A 26,500-nucleotide genomic window follows, 5' to 3' on the forward strand; every position below is an offset into this window, starting at 1 on the left:
ATGAGATGCAAAATAATTGCATGGTTTGCAAAGGTTGTGCGAGTCGCTTTGGGTTTTGACCCAGAACGAAAAGTGGGGCAAGGATGACAATAACAACAGCAATAAAATAATAATGATGATGATGATGATAATAATAATTATGGGCATTGTGATCAAAAATTGTTTGTGTGTGTTTCCCACGTTAGCAAAGACAATGTTCAATGTGTTGTCGAAGGGTTGTCGAAGGCTTTCATGGCCAGAATCCTGGATTGTTGTGAGTCAACCACTGAGGATGCCTGCCATAGATGTGGGCGAAATGTCAGGAGAGAATGCTTCTAGATGGGGGCGAAATTTCAGGAGAAAATGCTTCTACACATCACCATACAGCCCAGAAGACTCAACAACCCACTGTTGTCGAAGGCTTTCATGGCCAGAATCACTGGATGGTTGTGAGTCAACCACTGAGGATGCCTGCCATAGACGTGGGCGAAATGTCAGGAGAGAATGCTTCTACACATCACCATACAGCCCAGAAGACTCACAACAACCCACTGTTGTCGAAGGCTTTCAAGGCCAGAATCACTGGATTGTTGTGAGTCAACCACTGAGGATGCCTGCCATAGATGTGTGTGAAACATCAGGAGAGAATGCTTCTAGATGGGGGCGAAATGTCAGGAGAAAATGCTTCTACGCATCACCATACAGCCCAGAAGACTCAACAACCCACTGTTGTCGAAGGCTTTCATGGCCAGAATCACTGGATGGTTGTGAGTCAACCACTGAGGATGCCTGCCATAGACGTGGGCGAAATGTCAGGAGAGAATGCTTCTACACATCACCATACAGCCCGGAAGACTCACAACAACCCACTGTTGTCAAAGGCTTTCAAGGCCAGAATCACTGGGTTGTTGTGAGTTTTCCCCGTTGTGTGGCCATGTTCCAGAGGCATTCTCTCCTGACGTTTCACCCACATCTATGGCAGGTTAATATTACTTATTATTACATTATTGTCATTATTATCAATTATACTTATTATTACATCATTATCATTATTATTATTTCCCTGCTGTTATTACTATTATTCTGCTATCATCATTATGACCATTGGGTTGCTGTGAGTTTTCCAGGCTGTCTGGCCATGTTCCAGAAGCATTCTCTCCTGACGTTTCGCCCACATCTATGGTAGGCATCCTCAGAGGTTGTGAGGTCTCAGGCCCAGCTAACACCTCTCAACAAAGGATGCTCCCAGGCAGGAAGCAGCCAGGCTTTGAAGCTGCAAGGCCATTCAATGCTAATCAAGCAGACCGCTACATTCACACTTGCCTCCCACCCTGGATATTATTCCACACACACACACACATATACCCCACTTGCCTAGTTTCCAACAGACCTCACAACCTCTGAGGATGCCTGCCATAGATGTGGGTGAAACATCAGGAGAGAATGCCTCTGGAACATGGCCATAAAGCCCGGAAAACTCACAGCAACCCAATGGTAATAATGATAATAGCGGAATAATAGTAATAATAGCAGGGAAATACTACTACTATTACTACTACTACTACTACTACTACTACTACTAATAATAATAATAATAATGTAAGAGTGTAATAATAAGTATAATTTATAATAATGATAATAATGTAATAATAAGTAATTTTAATGATGATGATGATAATAATAATAATAGTGATTTTGTGATACGAAATCCAGCATATCTATCTTGTTTGCTGTTTCGTACTATGTCGTTGTGTCAATAATAATAATAATAATAATAATAATAATAGTGATTTTGTGATACGAAATCCAGCATATCTATCTTGTTTGCCCTGTGATACCATGTCGTTGTGTCAATAATAATAATAATAATAACAATAATAATAATAATAGTGATTTTGTGATATGAAATCCAGCATATCTATCTTGTTTGCTGTGTCATACTATGTCGTTGTGTCAATAATAATAATAATAATAATAATAGTGATTTTGCGATACGAAATCCAGCATATCTATCTTGTTTGCCCTGTGATACCATGTCGTTGTGTCAATAATAATAATAATAATAATAATAATAATAATAGTGATTTTGTGATACGAAATCCAGCATATCTATCTTGTTTGCTGTGTCATACTATGTCGTTGTGTCAATAATAATAATAATAATAATAATAATAATAATAATAGTGATTTTGTGATATGAAATCCAGCATATCTATCTTGTTTGCTGTGTCATACTATGTCGTTGTGTCAATAATAATAATAATAATAATAATAGTGATTTTGTGATACGAAATCCAGCATATCTATCTTGTTTGCTGTGTCATACTATGTCGTTGTGTCAATAATAATAATAATAATAATAATAGTGATTTTGTGATACGAAATCCAGCATATCTATCTTGTTTGCCCTGTGATACCATGTCGTTGTGTCAATAATAATAATAATAATAATAATAATAATAATAGTGATTTTGTGATACGAAATCCAGCATATCTATCTTGTTTGCCCTGTGATACCATGTCGTTGTGTCAATAATAATAATAATAATAATAATAATAATAATAGTGATTTTGTGATACGAAATCCAGCACATCTATCTTGTTTGCTGTGTCATACTATGTCGTTGTGTCAATAATAATAATAACAATAATAATAATAATAGTGATTTTGTGATACGAAATCCAGCATATCTATCTTGTTTGCCCTGTGGTACCATGTCGTTGTGTCAATAATAATAATAATAATAATAATAATAGTGATTTTATGATACGAAATCCAGCATATATCTTGTTTGCTGTGTCGTACCATGTCGTTGTGTCAATAATAATAATAATAATAATAATAATAATAATAATAATAATAGTGATTTTGTGATACGAAATCCAGCATATCTATCTTGTTTGCTGTGTCGTACTATGTCGTTGCGTCAATAATAATAATAATAATAATAATAATAATAATAGTGATTTTGTGATACGAAATCCAGCATATCTATCTTGTTTGCTGTGTCGTACTATGTCGTTGCGTCAATAATAATAATAATAATAATAATAGTGATTTTGTGATACGAAATCCAGCACATCCATCTTGTTTGCTGTATCATACTATGTCGTTGTGTCAATAATAATAATAGTGATTTTGTGATACGAAATCCAGCATATCTATCTTGTTTGCTGTGTCGTACTATGTCGTTGCGTCAATAATAATAATAATAATAATAATAATAATAATAATAATAGTGATTTTGTGATACGAAATCCAGCACATCTATCTTGTTTGCTGCATCGTACTATGTCGTTGTGTCAATAATAATAATAATAATAGTGATTTTGTGATATGAAATCCAGCATATCTATCTTGTTTGCTGTGTCATACTATGTCGTTGTGTCAATAATAATAATAATAATAATGATAATAATAATAGTAATTTTGTGATACGAAATCCAGCATATCTATCTTGTTTGCTGTGTCATACTATAATAATAATAATAATAATAATAATAATAATAATAATAATAATAATACTTGTCACCTAGACCAACCATCCAATCCATCCCTGTAGTTTGCAAGGTTTTTTTGCTTTCTCTGTCAACGACTGCCAAACTACAACTCCCAGAATCTTATAGAATTAAACCATGGCAGTTCAAGTGGCACCAAACTGCATTAATTCTATAGCGTAGATGCAACTGTTACGTAATATATAATATCAGATCTCATTGGAGATGGGTTGTTTTTCTTGTCTCCGAAGGCCTTTGCCCTTTGAAGCCTTCTGCTGTCACTTTATGGCTCTAAATAATGCCTTGAGCTCATCCCAAGCCTTTTCTGCGGTCAAGGTTCAAGGAATAGGATTAAAAGCTGGGTTTTATTTGCTTCCGATTCCAGTGGGGCAGCAAATCCATTCCGGGTTTTGGATCTCTCCACGTTGCCAAAGAGTTTCAGCACAAGGTAAAGTGTTCAGACTTCCCAAACTTTGCTCCTCCAAGGTCTGCAAGTCACAGCAAACCAATAACCAGGAATTCTGGGAGCTGTAGTCCCAAACACCTGGAGGATCAAACTTTGGGAACCACCAAACCAGCCAAAACCTGGAGCGGACTTCCTGGACTACTGACATGGATCTGCCATCCGCTGCGGATTTGTAGTTTTACAAAGTCGTTAGCCTTCTTTTCCCTAAACTACAACTTCTATGCTCCCATAAGCATTAAGCCAAAGGGTGCTAAACTGCATTTAATTCTGCAGTGCGGATGCATTTTTGGCCCTCGACCACTGATCAAAGTGACACAGCTGCTGTGTTGCATTTTGCAGCGGAAACCCTGCAATAGATGCTTGCTTTGGTTTGGAATTATAATAAATTATTATTACAGTAGAGTCTCACTTATCCAACACTCGCTTATCCAACGTTCTGGATTATCCAACGCATTTTTGTAGTCAATGTTTTCAATACATCGTGATATTTTGGTGCTAAATTTGTAAATACAGTAATTACTGCATAGCATTACTGCGTATTGAACTACTTTTTCTGCCAAATTTGTTGTCTAACATGATGTTTTGATGCTTAATTTGTAAAATCATAACCTAATTTGATGTTTAATAGGCATTTCCTTAATCCCTCCTTATCATCCAACATATTCGCTTATCCAACGTTCTGCCGGCCCGTTTATGTTGGATAAGTGAGACTCTACTGTATTATTATTATTATTATTATTATTATTATTATTAATATTATATTGTATGATACAGCAAACAAGATAGACATGCTGGATTTCATTATTATTATTATTATTATTATTATTATTATTATTATTATTATTAGAAACCCCGAACCTGATGCTTGCTTTGGTTTGGAATTATAATCTGTTGTTGTTGTTGTTGTTATTGTTGTTGTTGGAAACTCTTCAATTGATGCTTATAATAAGCAATCATCATCATCATCATCATCATCATTTAATTACTTATTATTAATCGCCCTCCATCCACGATGCTCTAGGCGATTTACAAGATAAAATTGTAAAGGATAAAAATACATACATACAAAAGTTATAATCTATTATTATTATTATTATTATTATTATTATTATTATTGTAGTAGTAGTAGTTGTTGTTATTATTGAAAACTTCAATTGATGCTTGCTTTGGTTTGGAATTATAATAAATTATTATTATTATTATTATTATTATTATTATTATTATATTGTATGACACAGCAAACAAGATAGACATGCTGGATTTCATTATTATTATTATTATTATTATTATTATTATTATTATTATTATTATTAGAAACCCCGAAACTGATGCTTGCTTTGGTTTGGAATTATAATCTGTTGTTGTTGTTGTTGGAAACTCTTCAATTGATGCTTATAATAAGCAATCATCATCATCATCATCATCATCATTTAATTACTTATTATTAATCGCCCTCCATCCACGATGCTCTAGGCGATTTACAAGATAAAATTGTAAAGGATAAAAATACATACATACAAAAATTATAATCTATTATTATTATTATTATTATTATTGTAGTAGTAGTTGTTGTTATTATTGAAAACTTCAATTGATGCTTGCTTTGGTTTGGAATTATAATCAATTATTATTATTATTATTATTATTATTATTATTATTATTACTATTGGAAACCCTGCAATTGATGCTTGCTTTGGTTTAGAATTATTATTTGGTTTGGAATCTATTGTTATTGACACAACGACATTGTATGACACAGCAAACAAGATAGCTATGCTGGATTTCGTATCACAAAATCACAAGTCAAACACTTCTCAAGCGTTTAGGACTGTGTGATGTATTAATAATCTATTATTATTATTATTATTATTATTATTATTATTATTATTATTACTATTAGTAACCCTGCCATTGATGCTTGCATTGGTTTGGAATGACTGTATTATTATTATTAATAATAATAATAATAATAATAATAATAATAATAATAGGAAACCCTGCGATTGATGCTTGCTTTGGTTTGGAATTATAATAATTATTATTATTGCTACTACTACTACTATTGGAAACTCTGCAATTGATGCTTGCTTTGGTTTGGAATTATAATAATAATTATTATTGCTACTACTACTACTACTACTACTACTACTGGAAACTCTGCAATTGATGCTTGCTTTGGTTTGGAATTATAATAATAATTATTATTGCTACTACTACTACTACTACTACTATTGGAAACTCTGCAATTGATGTTTGCTTTGGTTTGGAATTATAATTATTATTATTATTGCTACTACTACTACTACTACTACTACTGGAAACTCTGCAATTGATGCTTGCTTTGGTTTGGAATTATAATAATTATTATTATTGCTGCTACTACTACTACTACTACTACTACTATTGGAAACTCTGCAATTGATGCTTGCTTTGGTTTGGAATTCTAATATATTATTATTATTATTGACACAACAACATTGTATGATAAACAAACAAGATAGATGTGCTGGATTTCGTATCACAAAATCACAAGTCGAACACTTCCCAAGTGTCTAGAACTGTGTGATGTATTTTTGGATGATGTGTGCAGATCCCAGTCGGGTGGCCTTTTGCAGTTGGCAGATTGTATTATTATTATTATTATTATTATTATTATTATTATTATTATTATTATTATTATTATTATTGGAAACCTTGCAATTGATACTTGCTTTGGTTTGGAATACAGTAATAATAAATTATTATTACTACAGTAGAGTCTCACTTATCCAACATAAATGGGCCGGCAGAATGTTGGATAAGCGAATATGTTGGATAATAAGGAGGCATTAAGGAAAAGCCTATTAAACATCAAATTAGGTTATGATTTTACAAATGAAGCACCAAAACATCATGTTAGACAACAAATTTGGTAGAAAAAGTAGTTCAATACACAGTAATGCTATGTAGTAATTACTGTATTTATGAATTTAGCACCAAAATATCACGATATATTGAAAACATTGACTACAAAAATGTGTTGGATAATCCAGAACGTTGGATAAGCGAGTGTTGGATAAGTGAGACTCTACTGTAAAATGGTTATCATCTCTCATGCCAAGTAACATGGGCCAGTCTGAGCAGTCACCATCTAAAACCCAAAATCCATTTCTTTTTGGATGCTGGTATCTGGAGATAGACTTCTTCTGGATCTGGAGGCTCCATAAATCCCAGGTGACTTATGCTTGCAATTGCTCCTGCATCCGGGAAAGGCCCAGATGAATATCTGGGTTGCATTAGAGGATGCATTATAGGATTGTTCCTTGTCATGGCCAATACCTGGTCCATATTGTGGAATGAATGCAATATATTTTGGAGCAGAAAAGGTGTGGGTCCCGTTCCGTTCCTCCTTGCCACAATTATCTTTTATGGGGCGACACCAAGTTCTGGCCCAAGCTGTTCTTCCGGATGGAAATGGTTGTTTACGATTTTTTATATATATATATATATATATATATATATATATATATATATATATATGGCAGCCCTTGATCTTGTCTGGTATTGCAACAGCCTGAGAAAGTAGGTCACCTTTCCACCCATTTTACAGATGGGAAAAACGGGGATCTTGTTGCAAGGAGTTGCCTCCGGTCAAAGCAACCAGGCTGACACAAATTTGACAGAAAAAGTAGTTCAATACGCAGTAATGCTACGTAGTAATTACCGTATTTACGAATTTAGCACCAAAATATCATGATCTATTGAAAACACTGACTACAAAAATGCGTTGGATAATCCAGAACGTTGGATAAGTGAGAATCTACTGTAGTTCGATACGCAGTAATGCTACGTAGTAATTACCGTATTTACGAATTTAGCACCAAAATATCATGATCTATTGAAAACACTGACTACAAAAATGCGTTGGATAATCCAGAACGTTGGATAAGTGAGAATCTACTGTAGTTCGATACGCAGTAATGCTATGTAGTAATTACTGTATTTACGAATTTAGCACCAAAATATCACGATAGATTGAAAACACTGACTACAAAAATGCGTTGGATAATCCAGAACGTTGGATAAGTGAGAATCTACTGTAGTTCGATACGCAGTAATGCTATGTAGTAATTACTGTATTTACGAATTTAGCACCAAAATATCACGATAGATTGAAAACATTGACTACAAAAATGGCTTGGATTATCCAGAAGCTTGGATAAGCGAGGCTTGGATAAGTGAGACTCTACTATAAGTATGTTTTTTAAATGACTGATCTTATATACAGTAGAGTCTCGCTTATCCAACACTCGCTTATCCAACGTTCTAGATCATCCAGTGCATTTTTGTAGTCAATGTTTTCAATACATCGTGATATTTTGGTGCTAAATTCGTAAATACAGTAATTACAACATAACATTACTATGTATTGAACTACTTTTTCTGTCAAATTTGTTGTAAAACATGATGTTTTGGTGCTTAATTTGTAAAATCATAACCCAATTTGATGTGTAATAGGCTTTCCCTTAATCCCTCCTTGTTATCCAACATATTCACTTATCCAACGTTCTGCCAGCCTGTTTATGTTGGATAAGTGAGACTCTACTGTATATTGAAAACATTGACTACAAAAATGGCTTGGATTATCCAGAAGCTTGGATAAGCAAGGCTTGGATAAGTGAGACTCTACTGTATATTAAAAACATTGACTACAAAAATGGCTTGGATTATCCAGAAGCTTGGATAAGCAAGGCTTGGATAAGTGAGACTCTACTGTATATATATAAATATGAGACTCTACTATACTTATGTTTTTTAAATGACTGATCTTATATATTGGCATTTTGTGCAGTTTTTGGCACATGTTGTGCTTGTGCTGCTGCACCTCACAATGTATATTTTGCATGCTCTGTTTCACCCTGCTTGCATCCTACTTTTAACTGTTGGATTTTACGATGTTTGTTTGATGTTTGATGTTGTTTCTGTAAATGCATACGACCATTGGTCGGAGCATTAATAAATTGATTGATTGACTCCCCAAATAAGCCCCCCAAATGAGAACTGTTTCTCACTTTTTGGGTTTGAGCGATCATCTTTCGAGTCTAATCCCCTTTCTGCCAGGCAGGAAAAGCACCATCAAAGCACCCCCGACAGACGGCCATCCAGCCTAAGTTGAAAAGCCTCCAAGGAAGGATGCACCCAAAGTGTGGGTTGCTATGGCATAAGACGAATCCCCCAAATAATCCTTGCTTGTGCTTTTGGTGCACAAAGGCAGGAGGGGATTGGACTCAATGGCCCAAATGGTCTCTTCCAGCCTTATTATTATTATTATTATTATTATTATTATTATTATTATTATTATTATTATTATTATTGCTATTATTATTGCTATTAACATTGAGGCTGGGTGGCCATCTGTCAGGAGTGCTGTGCTTGTGCTTTCATTGCACAAAGGCAGAAGGGGATTGGATTCAATGGCCCAAAGGGTCTCTTCCAGCCTTATTATTATTATTATTATTATTATTATTATTATTATTATTATTATTATTGCTATTAACATTGAGGCTGGGAGGCCATCTGTCAGGAGTGCTGTGCTTGTGCTTTCATTGCACAAAGGCAGAAGGGGATTGGATTCAATGGCCCAAAGGGTCTCTTCCAACCCTATTATTATTATTATTATTATTATTATTATTATTATTATTATTATTATTATTATTATTATTGCTATTAACATTGAGGCTGGGAGGCCATCTGTCAGGAGTGCTGTGCTTGTGCTTTCATTGCACAAAGGCAGAAGGGGATTGGATTCAATGGCCCAAAGGGTCTCTTCCAACCCTATTATTATTATTATTATTATTATTATTATTATTATTATTATTATTATTATTATTATTGCTATTAACATTGAGGCTGGGAGGCCATCTGTCAGGAGTGCTGTGCTTGTGCTTTCATTGCACAAAGGCAGAAGGGGATTGGATTCAATGGCCCAAAGGGTCTCTTCCAACCCTATTATTATTATTATTATTATTATTATTATTATTATTATTATTATTATTATTATTGCTATTAACATTGAGGCTGGGTGGCCATCTGTCAGGAGTGCTGTGCTTGTGCTTTCATTGCACAAAGGCAGAAGGGGATTGGATTCAATGGCCCAAAGGGTCTCTTCCAACCCTATTATTATTATTATTATTATTATTATTATTATTATTATTATTGCTATTAACATTGAGGCTGGGTGGCCATCTGTCAGGGGTGCTTTGAATGTGCTTTCGTTGCACAAAGGCAGAAGGGGATTGGATTCAATGGCCCAAAGGGTCTCTTCCAACCCTATTATTATTATTATTATTATTATTATTATTATTATTATTATTATTATTGCTATTAACATTGAGGCTGGGTGGCCATCTGTCAGGGGTGCTTTGAATGTGCTTTCGTTGCACAAAGGCAGAAGGGGATTGGATTCAATGGCCCAAAGGGTCTCTTCCAACCCTATTATTATTATTATTATTATTATTATTATTATTATTATTATTGCTATTAACATTGAGGCTGGGTGGCCATCTGTTAGGGGTGCTTTGCTTGTGCTTTCATTGCACAAGGGCAGAAGGGGATTGGATTCAATGGCCCAAAGGGTCTCTTCCAACCTTCTTTTATTATTATTATTATTATTATTATTATTATTATTATTATTATTATTATTTTCATTGAGGCTGGGAGGCCATCTGTCAGGGGTGCTTTGCTTGTGCTTTTGGTGCACAAAGGCAAAAGGGGGTCGGGCTAAATGGCCCAAAGGGTCTCTTCCAACGCTCTTTTTGTTGTTGTTGTTGTTGTTGTTGTTATTGTTATTATTGTTTGGTGGCCAACTATAGTCCGGCCCTCCAACAGTCCGAAGGATTGTGTACTGGCCCCCTGTTTAAAAAGATTGGGGACCCCTGATCTTTCGGATCTAGTCTAACCCCTTTCTGCCAGACAGGAAAAGCACCATCAAAGCAGCCCCGACAGACGGCCATCCAGCCTCTGTTGAAAAGCCTCCAAGGAAGAATGCACCCAAAGTGTGGCTTGCTATGGCATAAGACGAACCCCCCAAATAAATAATCTTGCAAAGGCCACAGAAATAGTCAGGCCTCTCTGAGTATAGAGCTTTCTTCCTTCTATGTAAAAAGGATAAGCAAATACTATAAAGTTTCAAAACATAAGTGCACTTATATTTTGAAACTTTATAGTATATTCATAGTGCACTTATGTTTTGAAACTTTATAGTATATTCATAGTGCACTTATGTTTTGAAACTTTATAGTATATTCATAGTGCACTTATGTTTTGAAACTTTATAGTATATTCATAGTGCACTTATATTTTGAAACTTTATAGTATATTCATAGTGCACTTATATTTTGAAACTTTATAGTATATTCATAGTGCACTTGTGTTTTGAAACTTTATAGTATATTCATAGTGCACTTATGTTTTGAAACTTTATAGTATATTCATAGTGCACTTATATTTTGAAACTTTATAGTATATTCATAGTGCACTTATGTTTTGAAACTTTATAGTATATTCATAGTGCACTTATATTTTGAAACTTTATAGTATATTCATAGTGCACTTATATTTTGAAACTTTATAGTATATTCATAGTGCACTTATATTTTGAAACTTTATAGTATATTCATAGTGCACTTATGTTTTGAAACTTTATACAGTAGAGCCTCACTTATCCAAGCCTCACTTATCCAAGTTTCTGGATTATCCAAGCCATTTTTGTAGTCAATGTTTTCAATAAATCGTGATATTTTGGTGCTAAATTCGTAAATACAGTAATTACAACATAGCATTACTGCGTATTGAACTACTTTTTCTGTCAAATTTGTTGTATAACATGATGTTTTGGTGCTTCATTTGTAAAATCATAACCTAATTTGATGTTTAATAGGCTTTTCCTTAATGCCTCCTTATTATCCAACATATTCGCTTATCCAACGTTCTGCCGGCCCGTTTATGTTGGATAAGTGAGACTCTACTGTAGTATTCATAGTGCACTTACGTTTTGAAACTTTATAGTATTCATAGTGCACTTGTTTTGAAACTTTATAGTATTCATAGTGCACTTATGTTTTGAAACTTTATAGTATTCATAGTGCACTTATGTTTTGAAACTTTATAGTATTTATAGTGCACTTATGTTTTGAAACTTTATAGTATTCATAGTGCACTTATGTTTTGAAACTTTATAGTATTTATAGTGCACTTATGTTTTGAAACTTTATAGTATTTATAGTGCACTTATGTTTTGAAACTTTATAGTATTTATAGTGCACTTATGTTTTGAAACTTTATAGTATTCATAGTGCACTTATGTTTTGAAACTTTATAGTATTTATAGTGCACTTATGTTTTGAAACTTTATAGTATTCATAGTGCACTTATGTTTTGAAACTTTATAGTATTCATAGTGCACTTATGTTTTGAAACTTTATAGTATTCATAGTGCACTTATGTTTTGAAACTTTATAGTATTCATAGTGCACTTATGTTTTGAAACTTTATAGTATTTATAGTGCACTTATGTTTTGAAACTTTATAGTATTCATAGCGCACTTATGTTTTGAAACTTTATAGTATTCGCTTCTCCTTTTTACATAGAAGGAAGATAGCTCCATACTCAGAGAGGCCTGACTATTTCTGTGGCCTTTGCAAGATGCTCTAATATACACATCTCTTTTTATGTTTTGAACCTTTATAGTGTTTGTTTATCTCTTCGACATTGTCTAGTGTAGACATTTGTGTGTATCCCCCAAATAAACCCCCCAAATGTGGAGAGAGCTGTTTCTGACCTTCTGGGCCTGGGCGATCATCTTTCGGACCACCTCCTTGATGTGGGGCTGGCAGTCGATGGGGGGCTGCATGTAGACGCTGGCCCTGGTCACCCCCCGGTACGCGATGGTCTCCGGCCAGCCGAGGTCCAGCTGCGGGATGGACCGGTCCGACTTCTCCGGCCAATACTCCAAAGAGGGCTCGGGTTCGGATTCTCCGTTCAGGTCCGAGCGCTCCTCTCCGTGCCGGACGTGCTCCAAACTGGGATCATAGGTCTCCAAGCTATCCAGGATCTTCTTGAGTTCCAATTCGGAGAGGAAATCCCGGATGTTCTCTTTCTTGAGGACCTCGTAGAAGGCCTCCGGTCCTTTGGAAACTAGAGCTTCCAAGGCCAGGCGTTGCTCTTCGCTGTAGAAAAACTCCGGCTTGGATTCGGAGGACCTCCAGTTGACGTGGCTGTCGTCCAAACACTGGACCTGGGAGTAAGCCATGCTTGCTTTCTTATATAAAAAATACAAACACAATGAAGTCCAAAAATAAATACAAAAGGAGGAATAATTTAGCGTATCCCTGAGTCGGATGAGTAAGTAGCAGCTAATACGGTTTCTCACCGAGGCCCTTAACAACCCCTTGTAAACACTTATATATAATATGATTTGTTAAGTCTTTCAAGGTTATAGGCGTTTTCTGGGTTTGTTCATCATCTCAATGCACTAAAAAAAGCAAGGAATGGGATTTCTGGGAATAGGATTGGTTACGTTTCGCTCAGGAAGCCACAAGGAAAAGTGTCGAAACACAATGTGAACAATGTTGCGCGAAATCTCAGTATTTTTTTGCTCACCTTTTGAGCATTCACGGACTCCTTTCCCATCAGAAAATGAGCCAAAATAACATGTCAGGAGATTCCAGCATTGCGGAAACGGGAGCCGAAACAACGGAGATTGTTTGCTCTTGCTCGGCTTTAAATGTCGGAATCCAAAGTGTTTGTTTCTGGAGTTTTTTCAGAATTTTTTAAAGAGTTTTTTTGGAGTTTTTTTTGGAGTTGACTCCTTCCCAAACCCGGCTGGGTTTCTTCCTTTGCTCGTCTTTATTTGTCGGAATCCAAAGTGTTTGTTTCTGGAGCTTTTTTGGATTTTTTTTGGAGTTTTTTTGGAGTTGACTCCTTCCCAAACCCGGCTGGGTTCCTTCCTTTGCTCGTCTTTATTTGTCGGAATCCAAAGTGTTTGTTTCTGGAGTTTTTTTGGAATTTTTTTTGGCACTGACTCCTTCCCAAACCCGGCTGGGTTTCTTCCTTTGCTCGGCTTTATTTGTCGGAATCCAAAGTGTTTGTTTCTGGAGTTTTTTTGGAATTTTTTTTTGGAGCTGACTCCTTCCCAAACTCGGCTGGGTTTCTTCCTTTGCTCGTCTTTATTTGTCGGAATCCAAAGTGTTTGTTTCTGGAGTTTTTTTGGAGTTTTTTTTGGAGTTGACTCCTTCCCAAACCCGGCTGGGTTTCTTCCCAAATCCCAACTCTGTCTTGTCTTGCTTTGCTGGGTTCTGTGTTGTTTTTCCAGTCCCGCTCCCGGATTCCTTTGGAGGACTGTTGGCCGGTTCTCTGCCAGGAGTGTCGGGGGAAAAAGAACGAGAGGCGAGAGAGTTGGGCTCCTCCCTGCCCGCCCTACCTGCCTGCCGTCACATGCTGCTGGCAAGGCCTGGCCTGGGCCTGCCTTGCCCCGTTTAACTCCTTCGCACCCTTCTCGTGCCTTCTCCCCCGAGATAAAAGGGCAGGAAACTGACTCATCCCTGGGTTCGGAGGCCCACCTCGCCAGCTGGGATGGAGGCCTGCCAGGTGGAACACGCACTTGAAAGTGTTTGCACTTTACCTGTTGGCTGCCTTCGAACCTTATCTCCCAGGATTTCGCCTTTCGAACCCGTGTTTGCTTTCTGGAAGATAGGCAGGCCTTTTATGGCCCTTGGGTGTTAAGTGACCCTTTGCGGCCAAAAGGACATTAATGCTATGTGGGAATCCTGGGAGCTGTAGATTCCCAAGGCCAATGGTGTGGGAATCTTGGGAGCTCTAGTTTCCTAAGGTGTGGGGATTCTGGGAGCTCTAGTTTTCTAAGGTCAGTGCTGTAGGAATCCTGGGAGCTCTAGTTTTCTAAGGCCAATGGTGTGGGAATCTTGGGAGCTCTAGTTTCCTAAGGTGTGGGGATTCTGGGAGCTCTAGTTTTCTAAGGTCAGTTCTGTGGGAATCCTGGGAGCTGTAGATTCCCAAGGCCAATGGTGTGGGAATCTTGGGAGCTCTAGTTTCCTAAGGTCAGTGCTGTAGGAATCTTGGGAGCTCTAGTTTCCTAAGGTGTGGGGATTCTGGGAGCTCTAGTTTTCTAAGGTCAGTTCTGTAGGAATCCTGGGAGCTCTAGTTTTCTAAGGCCAATGCTGTGGGAATCTTGGGAGCTCTAGTTTCCTAAGGTGTGGGGATTCTGGGAGCTCAAGTTTTCTAAAGTCAGTGCTGTAGGAATCCTGGGAGCTCTAGTTTTCCAAGGCCAATGCTGTGGGAATCTTGGGAGCTTTAGTTTCCTAAGGTGTGGGGATTCTGGGAGCTCTACCTTTCCAAGGCCAATGCTACATGGGAATCCTGGGAGCTATAGATTTCTAAGGCCAGTGCTGTGGGAATCTTGGGAACTCTAGTTTCCTAAGGTGTGGGGCTCCTGGGAGCTCTAATTTTCTAAGGCCAATGCTGTGGGAATCTTGGGAGCTCTAGTTTCCTAAGGTGTGGGGATTCTGGGAGCTCTAGTTTTCCAAGGCCAATGCTACGTGGGAATCCTGGAAGCTATAGATTTCTAAGGCCAGTGCTGTGGGAATCCTGGGAGCTCTAGTTTTCTAAGGTCGGCGCTGTGGAAATCCTGGAAGCTCTAGTTTTCCAAGGTCAATGCTATGTAGGAATCCTGGGAGCCCTAGTTTCCCAAGGCCAGCACTGTGGAATCCCAGGAATTCTAGTTTTCTAGGCCCAGTGGTGGGAATCCTGATAGATGTACTTTTCCAATGCTAGTGCTGTGGGAACCCTGGGAGCTCTAGTTTTCCAAGGTCAGTGCTGTGGGAATCCTGGGAGCTCTACCTTTCCAAGGCCAATGCTATGTGGGAATCCTGGGAGCTCTAGTTTTCTGGGGTCAGTTCTGTGGGAATCCTGGGAGCTCTAGTTTTCCAAGGCCAGTGCTGTGGAATGCTGGGAATGCTAGTCATCCAGGCCCAATGCTGTGGGAATCCAGTGAGCTGTCGCTTTCCAAAATCAATGCTGTGAGAATCCTGGGAGCTTTCGTTTTCAAAGGTTTTCAGCTTTCTCTGACCAAGATGACTGGGACCTCACGAAACTACAACTCCCTTAATTGCAAACTGCATTAAACCTCTAGCGTAAATGCACCCAGGTCTCCAGGTGTGTCGTGCGGCTGGGAGAAGAAGTTTTCCAACTTTCCCCTTCCCTTGCATTGTTTTTCAGATGACGTCGGCTGCGTCGACCCCGGCGAATGCGCCCGTATCTGTGGGTCCGAAGTGGGGTGCTCCAACATCGCGTACCCCAAACTCGTGATGGAACTGATGCCTAGCGGTAAGACCAGTCAGGGGTGGATCTGGCCCCACTTTCAACCCAGTTTACCCATTTTGTCCCTTCGTTGTCACCCGAAAGGCCAATGGGTGCCTCGTTGGTGGATGATGGTGGTCTTTGCCCTTCTCCAGGCCTGCGGGGCTTGATGATCGCGGTCATGATGGCCGCCCTGATGTCCTCGCTGACCTCCGTCTTCAACAGCAGCAGCGCCTTGTTCACCATGGACATCTGGAGGAAGGTGCGCCGCGGGGCCACCGAGAAGGAGCTCCTGGCGGTCGGAAGGTACGGCGGGGCCCCAAGGGCCACCGGGGGTTGTCTAGATGGCCTCAAAGGGTCCCATTTGTTGTGACTCAGCTGGAACCTCAGATTGACTCTGATGAGGATGATGGGATTCAGGTTCAAAATCAGGTTGTTGATGATACTGAAACTAGCCAGGTGCAAATGGACTTGGAAAAGGAGGACAGTTCTCAGTCTGATAATGAGGTTCAGCAAACTAATGAGCAGGCTGACCTTGATGAAACAGGCTCCCTAGAGCGAGCTGACCATTTGGAATTCAGGATTCAGAGGAGTGTGAGAATCGCAAACAAGAGGGAGGTTAGAGGCCAGAGAAATGCCTTCATGCTTTGCAAAGGGTATTAAAGCAATGTGTTAGGAGAGAAACCTTTGTCAAAGCAACTTTCGTTCAACCAAGAAGCAAGTTCTCGTTTTCCTGGATTATCTTGCAGCCTATGTGTTCATGATCCCGGGACTTTGTCATGCTCTAATGGGACTTGGTTTATTCCTTGTGATTTCTTGGAGGCTCAGCAAACTAATGAGCAGGCTGACCTTGACGAAACAAGTTCCCTAGATCGAGCTGACTGTTTGGAATTCAGGATTCGGAGGAATGTGAGAATTGCAAAGAAGAGGGAGGTTAGAGGCCGGAGAAATGCCTTCATGCTTTGTGTTTGTGTTTGGAGAGAAACCTTTGTCAAAGCAACTTTCGTTCAACCAAGAAGCAAGCTCTCGTTTTCCTGGATTATCTTGCAGCCTATGTGTTCGTGATCCCGGGACTTTGCAATGCTCGAATGGGACTTTGTTTATTCCTTGTGATTTCTTGGATTATTCTCTAAGGCTTTGTTTTGTAACAAACTTTTGGAACTTTACTTTTGCTTTTAAAGAACTTTTTAATCTTCTGTTTTCTAATGAATTAAAAAGACTTTAACCTGTGTGCAGTTTGGTGTACAGTAGAATCTCACTTATCCAACGTTCTGGATTATCCAACGCACTTTTGTAGTCAATGGTTTTAAAACATTGTGATATTTTGGTGCTAAATTCATAAATACAGTAATTACTACATAGCATTACTGCGTATTGAACTACTTTTCTGTCCAATTTGTTGTATAACATGATGTTTTGGTGCTTGATTTGTAAAATCATAACCTAATTTGATGTTTAATAAGCTTTTCCTTAATCCCTCCTGATTATCCAACATATTCGCTTATCCAACATTCTGTCAGCCCGTTTATGTTGGATAAATGAGACTCTACTGTATATAGCAAGGTGAAGCTCCGGAGCAAGAGAAACGCCAAACATACATAAGTGATACCTTTTGCCATCGCTTTTGGCCTCGGCATCTCTTTCTCCATCGTGGCCTCAGCCTCACCGTCTGTGAAATGGGTTGAGTCCCATGTTTGGAAGAGACAGAACGGTAACCTAATTGGCAGGCTGAAGCATTAATTATTTGCGTCGCCTGACGGGCGGGGACTCTTCCTTTATTGGGCTTCACTTCATCTCTTCGCTGCCTTTGGAACCCCAGGCGCCACCATAAAAGCAACTACAAAGCAAAGGAAAAACATTAATGAAGAGCATTGCCCAACGAGAGACAGAGAGAGAGCGGCTGGTGTTTTGAATTCCTTCAGGCAGCGGCATACAAGGCGCATCCAAACAGTAGAATTAATCCAGTTTAACACCACTTTAACTACCCTGGCTCAAGGCTACGGAGTCGTGGGAATTGGCCTTTGCACCCTTTGGCAGAAAAGGCCTTTGCAAAACTGCAACTCCCAGGATAACATAACATTGAGCCTTTAAAGCGGGGCCAAATTGCAGTGTAGATGCAACCATAGATTCCAACATACATAATACATTGAAGGGAAGGCATAGCAAATTGCAAATGTATATAAAGACAATTGAAAACGAAATTGCAAAAAAACAAACAGCCACGAACCCACAACAACATGTGGCAAAGCAAACGGATATATTCCAAATATATTCCAAATATACAAAGTTACAAAACAGCTTCAAGTCAACGCAGCTTGGTTTGTTGTGTGCCCCTTAGAGAGAAAAACAGTGTCCAAATATATTATTATTATTAATAATACAGTACAGTTTCACTTATCCAACACTTGCTTATCCAACGTTCTGGATTATCGAACGCGTTTTTATTATTTTATTATTCATTATACTAATAAAATTGCATTGTTTGAAGGCATCAGTAGGTTAAATGTTTTTGAATACAGTAGAGTCTCACTTATCCAACATTTGCTTATCCAACGTTCTGGATTATCCAACGCATTTTTGTAGTCAATGTTTTCAAAACATCGTGATATTTTGGTGCTAAATTCATAAATACAGTAATTACTACATAGCATTACTGCGTATTGAACTACTTTTTCTGTCAAATTTGTTGTCTAACACGATGTTTTGGTGCTTAATTTGCAAAATCATAACCTTATTTGATGTTTAATAGGCATTTCCTTAATCCCTCCTTATTATCCAACATATTCGCTTATCCAACGTTCTGCTGGCCCGTTTATGTTGGATAAGTGAGACTCTACTGTATATGGAAAGGAAGGCATAGCAAAATGCAAACTTGTATAAATGCAATTGCAAAAGAAATTGTTGCAATGCAATGCGAAAAAAAACAAACAGCCACGAACCCACAACAACATGTAGCAAAGCAAACGGATATATTCCAAATATATTCCAAATATACAAAGTTACAAAACAGCTTCAAGTCAACGCAGCTTGGTTTGTTGTGTGCCCCTTAGAGAGAAAAAGTGTCCAAATAAATTATTATTAATAATAATAATATTATTTTTTGAGTCTTCATCAAGAGACGAAAGCAAAATCCACATTTATTATTATTATTGCTACTAATACTATGAATTGTAAATAAGTTTTAAGCCCTTTTGGCTCTTGAGCAAGAAAAAAAAGTAGGGTCCAAATCAACAACAACAACAACAGCGAAAGACAAAAACAGGATGCAAATCTATTAATATTATTATTTACATTTTAGCCTTTTGGGAGTCTTGCTCAAGACAAAAAAGCAGGGTCCAAATCATCAACAACAACAACAATTAAATAAATTTTAAACCCCTTTGGCTCTCGATCAAGAGAGAAAAGCAGGGTCATAATAATAATAATAATAATAATAATAATAATAATAATAATAATAACAACAACAACAACAACAACAACAACAACAACTGCCAGCAGAGTGTCTACTGTGGACTCAAGTTGTTGTATTTCTAATAATAATAACAATAATAATAATAATAATAATAATAATAACAACAACTTGGGAAGTGTTCGACTTGTGATTTTGTGAAATGAAATCCAGCATATCTATCTTGTTTGCTGTCTCATACAACGTCGTTGTGTCAATAATAATAATAATAATGGGTTGCTGTGAGTTTTGCGGGCACAGCAACCCAGTGATTCCGGCCATGAAAGCCTTCGACAACACAACAACAACAACAACAACATAAACTTTTAAGTCCTTTGGGGTTTCCACCAAGAGACAAAAGCAGGATGCAAATATAATATTATTATTATTATTATATAAATTTTAAGCTCCTTTAGGTCTCGCTCTAGACAGAAATGTAGGGCACAAATACATTAATAATAATAATAATAATAATAATAATAATAATAATAATAATAATATAATTATAATAACAATGTAATCTTGCTTTTTGGTGCTGATTGATTGCTGAGTCCTATTTTTGCAAACTTTTTGTACAGTGTGAATTTTCTGCAGGGGAAAAACCCAAAGAGAATGGAGACGTCACCCAGCCATTGCACAACCCAAAAAGCCATGTCTGGAGGCATTTTCCCTCTGCCTTTTTTTCCCTTTCCTAATCTTCCTATTTTTTATTGCTATTATTAGTATTATCATTATTATCTGCCTGTGGGTGGTAGTGATGCCCAGAGATTACCTTCCCGGGGAGGAACAAGCCCACCGCAAAAACTTAGCACCCCAAAATCCAGAAATTCAGACGTCACCAGGAAGATGGGTATCTTCATATAAGGTGATGATGATTATGTCTGGTTTTGCCTGTTTCACTTGATGCGATGGAGTCACCGCTTTTGTTTTGGCACAATATCGGTGACGCAAGACTGGGCTTTTGATGGAGACCGAGGGGAACATGACACATGGGGAAAGACCTAGGAAGTGGATAATGGATGATTCACTATCAGGGATTCGCTCCAGACAGGCGTGGAGAATGGGTTTCGGGCGAAAGGATCAGTTGTGGGCACAAGGCAACGTTGGCATGGATTCTTACAGCAATTGGCATTGGCATTGTGTTGGCTTTGCTTTGGGTTTTGGTCTGAACCTCTAAGGATCTGCCTTCAAAGATAGGTCTTCAAAGTTGGGGATGTCCACCTGGATTTTAGTCTGAACTTTGAAGGATCTTCAGATATGAGTATCAAACTTGGAGATGTCCTCTCTGGATTTTAGTTGGTTGGCAAAAGCTAGATTTGCTTTGCGTTTTGGTCCGTACCTCTAAGGATGTATCTTCAAAGATCTATCTTTGAAGGATCTAAGGATCTATCTTCAAGGTTGGGGATGTCCACCTAGATTTTAGTCTGAACTTTGAAGGAGAGAGGACAGATCTTCAGAGATGAGTATCAGTCTTGGAGATGTCCATCTGGATTTTAGTCTAAACTTTGAAGGAGAGAGGTCAGATCTTCAGAGATGAGTCTTGGAGATGTCCACCTGGATTTTAGTCTGAACTTTGAAGGAGAGAGGACAGATCTTCAGAGATGAGTATCAAACTTGGAGATGTCCTCTCTGGATTTTAGTTGGTTGGCAAAAGCTAGATTTGCTTTGTGTTTTGGTCCAAACCTCTAAGAATGTATCTTCAAAGATCTATCTTTGAAGGATCAAAGGATCTATCTTCAAAGTTGGAGATGTCCACCTGGATTTTAGTCTGAACTTTGAAGGATCTTCAGATATGAGTGTCAAACTTGGAGAGGTCCTCTCTGGATTTTAGTTGGTTGGAAAAAGCTAGATTTTCTTTGTGTTTTGGTCCGAACCTCTAAGGATGTATCTTCAAAGATCTATCTTTGAAGAATCTAAGGATCTATCTTCAATGTTGGGGATGTCCACCTGGATTTTAGTCTGAACCTTGAAGGAGAGAGGACAGATCTTCAGAGATGAGTATCAATCTTGGAGATGTCTGTCTGGATTTTAGTCTGAACTTTGAAGGAGAGAGGACAGATCTTCAGAGATGAGTATCAGTCTTAGAGATGTCCATCTGGATTTTAGTTGGTTGGCAAAAGCTAGATTTGCTTTGGGTTTTGGTCGGTCTGAACTTCCATAGATTCATAAACACATCTGAACGCAATTCAGATTCTTGAATAGACCTTCAAAGATGGGTATCCACCTTGGTGTTGTCCGCTCTGGATTTTAGTTAAGAGATAGACAAAATCTTGATTTGCTTTGGCTTTTGGTCTGAACTTCCGAGGATCAATCAAATCTGCTGGACTTGATTCAGTTTTTTGGGTAGATCTTCAAAAGTGAGTATCAACTTTAGAGACATTCGCTCTGGATTTTAGTCGCAACTTTGAAGGAGCTAGATAGACCTTCGAAACTGTTTATTGGTCTTGGAGATGTCTGATCTGCATTTTAAGAGTTGGGATAGATCTTCAAGTTTGCTTATTGACCTTGGAGACGTCTTCCTTGGATTTTAGAGCTTTGAAGGATCTTCAAAGTTGGGTATTCATCTTGAGATGTCTGTTTTGGATTTTAGTTGCAACTTTGAAGGAGCTAGATAGACCTTCGAAACTGTTTATTGATCTTGGAGATGTCTGATCTTCATTTCAAGAGCTAGGATAGATCTTCAAGTCTGCTTATTGACCTTGGAGACGTCTGCCTTGGATTTTAGAGCTTTGAAGGATCTTCAAAGTTGGGTATTCATCTTGAGATGTCTGTTTTGGATTTTAGTTGCAACTTTGAAGGAGCTAGATAGACCTTCGAAACTGTTTATTGATCTTGGAGATGTCTGATCTTCATTTCAAGAGCTAGGATAGATCTTCAAGTCTGCTTATTGACCTTGGAGACGTCTGCCTTGGATTTTAGAGCTTTGAAGGATCTTCAAAGTTGGGTATTCATCTTGAGATGTCCGCTTTGGATTTTAGTTGGAACTTCAAAGGAGTTAGGAGAGATCTTCAACATTTATTCAGAAGGCAGAAGATGCCAAGGGCTCTTGAACCCACCCCAAGAGTCCTCCTTGGACCTCTTTTGCCTTCTCTTGAGTCCAATCCACCGAAAGGCCCCACTTTTGCTTCCGTTCACCTTTCCGTGACTCCGATTTGGTGAGAAATACCTTGAGCTTTGTTTTGAAAGAGCACTCATACCCAGACAGGGATGTGCTAAGGACTTATCTCCCCTTTTTGTGCGATTTCTGACTCATGCTTTGTGCCCTGACTCTGCCCTGTGTCCAATGCCGTCCCCAGACAATGTGCTGCCTGAGGCCGGGGTGAGAAAGTTTGTAGTTCACTTCCAAGTCCCTCCTTCTTGCATTTAGAAGTCCCAGTAATGATAACATTGGATCTTGTTGCACTTGGGATTAAACTCTAGGGCTTTACAGTTCAGACTACAACCCAGAACGGATTCCCTATACTCAAAAGCAATAGCAAAACATACTTGAGCGAGAGCCTATATATGTCCAAGATGTGCTTGAGATGTTTAGATGTGCATCCCATGAAGGACAAAGTAAAGTTTGGACTACCACCCAGAACAGATTCCCTATACTCATATTTGAGTGAGAGCCTATATATGTCCAAGATATGCTGGAGATGCCCAAATGTGCATCTAATTGAGGACAAAGTAGCTTTAAAGTTCGGACTACCAGCTGGAACGGATTCCCTATACTCATACTTGAGTGAGAGCCTATATATGTCCAAGATGTGCTGGAGATGTTTAGATATGCATCCCATGAAGGACAAAGTAAAGTTCGGACTACCGCCCGGAACGGATTCCCTATACTCGTACTTGAGCAAGAGCCTATATATGTCCAAGATGTGCTGGAGATGCCCAGATGTGCGTCCCATGAAGGACAAAGTAAAGTTCGGACTACCGCCCGGAACGGATTCCCTATACTCGTACTTGAGCAAGAGCCTATATATGTCCAAGATGTGCTGGAGATGCCCAGATGTGCGTCCCATGAAGGACAAAGTAAAGTTCGGACTACCACCCGGAACGGATTCCCTATACTCGAATGAGAGCCTATATATATCCAAGATATGCTGGAGATGCCCAGATGTGCGTCTAAAAGAGGACAAAGTATCTTTAAAGTTCTGACTACAACCCGGAACGGATTCCATATACTGCAAATAGCAAAGTATACTTGAGTGAGATCTTATATATGCCCAAGATATGCTGGAGATGCCCAGATGTGCATCTAATGGAGGACAAAGTAACTTTAAAGTTCGGACTACAACCCGAAACGGATTCCATATAGTGCAAATAGCAAAGTATACTTGAGCGAGATCCTATATATGCCAAAGATATGCTGAAGATACATAGTTATGTGACCCATGGAGGACATGGTAGTTTTAAAGTTCGGACTACAACCCGAAACGGATTCCATATACTGCAAATAGCAAAGTATACTTGAGCAAGATCCTATATATGCCCAAGATATGCTGAATATATATACCGTATATACTCGAGTATAAACTGACCCGAATATAAGCTGAGGCACCTAATTTTACCACAAAAAACTGGGAAAACATTGACTCCAGTATAAGTCGAGGGTGGTAAATTTCAGAAATAAAAACAGATACCAATCAAATTACATTAATTGAGGCATCACTAGGTTAAATGTTTTTGAATATTTACATCAAGCTCAAATTTAAGAAAAGACTGTCCAACTCTGATCAAATCATTCTTCTCATCTTCTTCAATGTAAATGTGCTGTATCCTTTTAATAATAATACATGTAGTAGTAGTAGTAGTAGTAATAATAATAATAATAATAATAATAATAATAATAATAATAATAAATACAGGAAAATAATACAAGTAATAATAAATAGAGTAAAATAATAAATGCAATAATAATAATAAGATCAGAGTGAAATAATAAATGTTTTAATAATAATAATAATAAAAATAGAGTAAAATAAATGTAATAGTAGCAACAATAATAGAGAAAAATAATAAATGTAATAATACCAATAATAATAGAGAAAAATAATAAATGTAATACAGTAGAGTCTCACTTATCCAACATAAACGGGCCTGCAGAATGTTGGATAAGCGAATATGTTGGATAATAAGGAGGGATTAAGGAAAAGCCTATTAAACATTAAATTAGGTTATGATTTTTACAAATTAAGCACTAAAACATAATGCTTAACAACAAATTTGACAGAAAAAGTAGTTCAATACGCAGTAATGCTATGTAGTAATTACTGTATTTACGAATTTAGCACCAAAATATCATGATGTATTGAAAACATTGACTACAAAAATGGCTTGGATTATCCAGAACGTTGGATAAGCGAGTGTTGGATAAGTGAGACTCTACTGTATATAGATTATTATTATATCCTATTATTATATTATCCTATAAATATATTTTATATCATTATATTATATTATAATTATACCATTCTATTATTATCCTATTATTATTGTAGTATAATATCATATTATTACTATTATATTATTACTAGCTGTGCCCGGCCACGCGTTGCTGTGGCGAAGTATGGTGGTATGAGAAATAGTCAAGATAATCCAGTTCAAAGCAGATAAAATAAGATTATAAATGGGTTATATAGCTGTGTGGAAGGGCCTTGAGTCTACACTGCCATATAATCCAGTTAAAATCAGATAATCTGTATTGTATAGGCAGTGTGGAAGAGGCCTAAGTGAGGCCTAACTCTGCCTGACCAAGTGGGCGGAGTTTAGCCTTCTAACTGGCAGCAATCAGATAAAAACAATTATTTCTCTCCCTCTAATTAGGACTTTATTTTTCTTTTCTTTTTGTTGTATGAACATAGAGGCATGGATGAGGGGTTGTGCTGCCAAGTTTAGTGTTTCTGGGATGTGTAGTTTTGTTGTTTTGTCCTAGGCCGAAATTTCATTACCCTTTTATATATATAGATTATATTATTCATTATTCATGACTATATTGAAACTAGAATAGAGAGAAATCAGTGTGGAAACTTTGTGAAGCTTAAACTGCAAGAAGTACCATAGATGGTTGTACATGGAAATCATGGTAGTAAATAGTTTTTGCTTTATTAAATACAGTTATATATTACAATTATACGTTTTTGTGATTTAAACTATACATATTGCGAAATTATGTTTTTTTTTCTCAAAGTGACACACCACCCAAGTCATGCTAGGTTTTTTGACGAATTTCGACACACCAAGTGCAAAAGGTGTCCTAGGTATTTCCAAGATATGCTGAAGATGCCCAGTTATGTGTCTCATGGAGTCGTTTTAATGTTCGGACTACAACCCGGAACGGATTCCCTATACCCAAAGGCAGGGGTCCCCAAACTAAGGCCCGGGGGCCGGATGCGGCCCTCCAAGGTAATTTACCTGGCCCTCGCCCTCATTTAGAATATAATATTTTTATATCCGTTTTAATAATATAATATATTGTATATACATATAATACTGATAATAATATTATCATTTTATACAATACAATACTAACAATATCATATAATAATATTAATTATATGTTACATATTACATATAATATTACAGTATAGTGGTATAGTTCAATATAGCATAATGCCAATATTGTGCTATGCTAATAATATAATATACTGTATGTACATACAGCTGCTCTGAGTTCCCTTCGGGGTGAGAAGGGCGGGACATAAATGTAGTAAATAAATGTAGTAAATGAATAAATAATTAATGTGTTGTCGAAGGCTTTCATGGCCAGGAT

The 26,500-nt window shown here is 37.6% G+C and overlaps 2 protein-coding genes across 4 annotated transcripts in view; one reads left to right on the forward strand and one right to left on the reverse strand.

Annotated features, from left to right (window-relative positions):
• The window catches only part of fam83g (family with sequence similarity 83 member G), a 42,536-nt gene extending 27,865 nt beyond the window's left edge, over positions 1–14,671 (reverse strand). Inside the window, exon 1 of the mRNA XM_016997884.2 lies at positions 12,763–14,671. Within this exon, the coding sequence (XP_016853373.2) occupies positions 12,763–13,233 (471 nt within the window). The 5' untranslated portion in view covers positions 13,234–14,671. The remainder of the gene's footprint in view (positions 1–12,762) is intronic.
• Positions 1–26,500, forward strand: part of slc5a10 (solute carrier family 5 member 10) — a 90,835-nt gene that overhangs the window by 44,369 nt on the left and 19,966 nt on the right. For all 3 annotated transcript variants that reach the window (XM_062964358.1, XM_062964359.1, XM_062964360.1), the window contains 2 exons: positions 16,215–16,322; positions 16,451–16,601. In XM_062964358.1, coding sequence (XP_062820428.1) covers positions 16,215–16,322; positions 16,451–16,601 — 259 coding nt within the window. The remainder of the gene's footprint in view (positions 1–16,214; positions 16,323–16,450; positions 16,602–26,500) is intronic.

This window comes from Anolis carolinensis, unplaced genomic scaffold (genome assembly GCF_035594765.1).
Source record: "Anolis carolinensis isolate JA03-04 unplaced genomic scaffold, rAnoCar3.1.pri scaffold_13, whole genome shotgun sequence".
Lineage (NCBI taxonomy): Eukaryota > Metazoa > Chordata > Lepidosauria > Squamata > Dactyloidae > Anolis > Anolis carolinensis.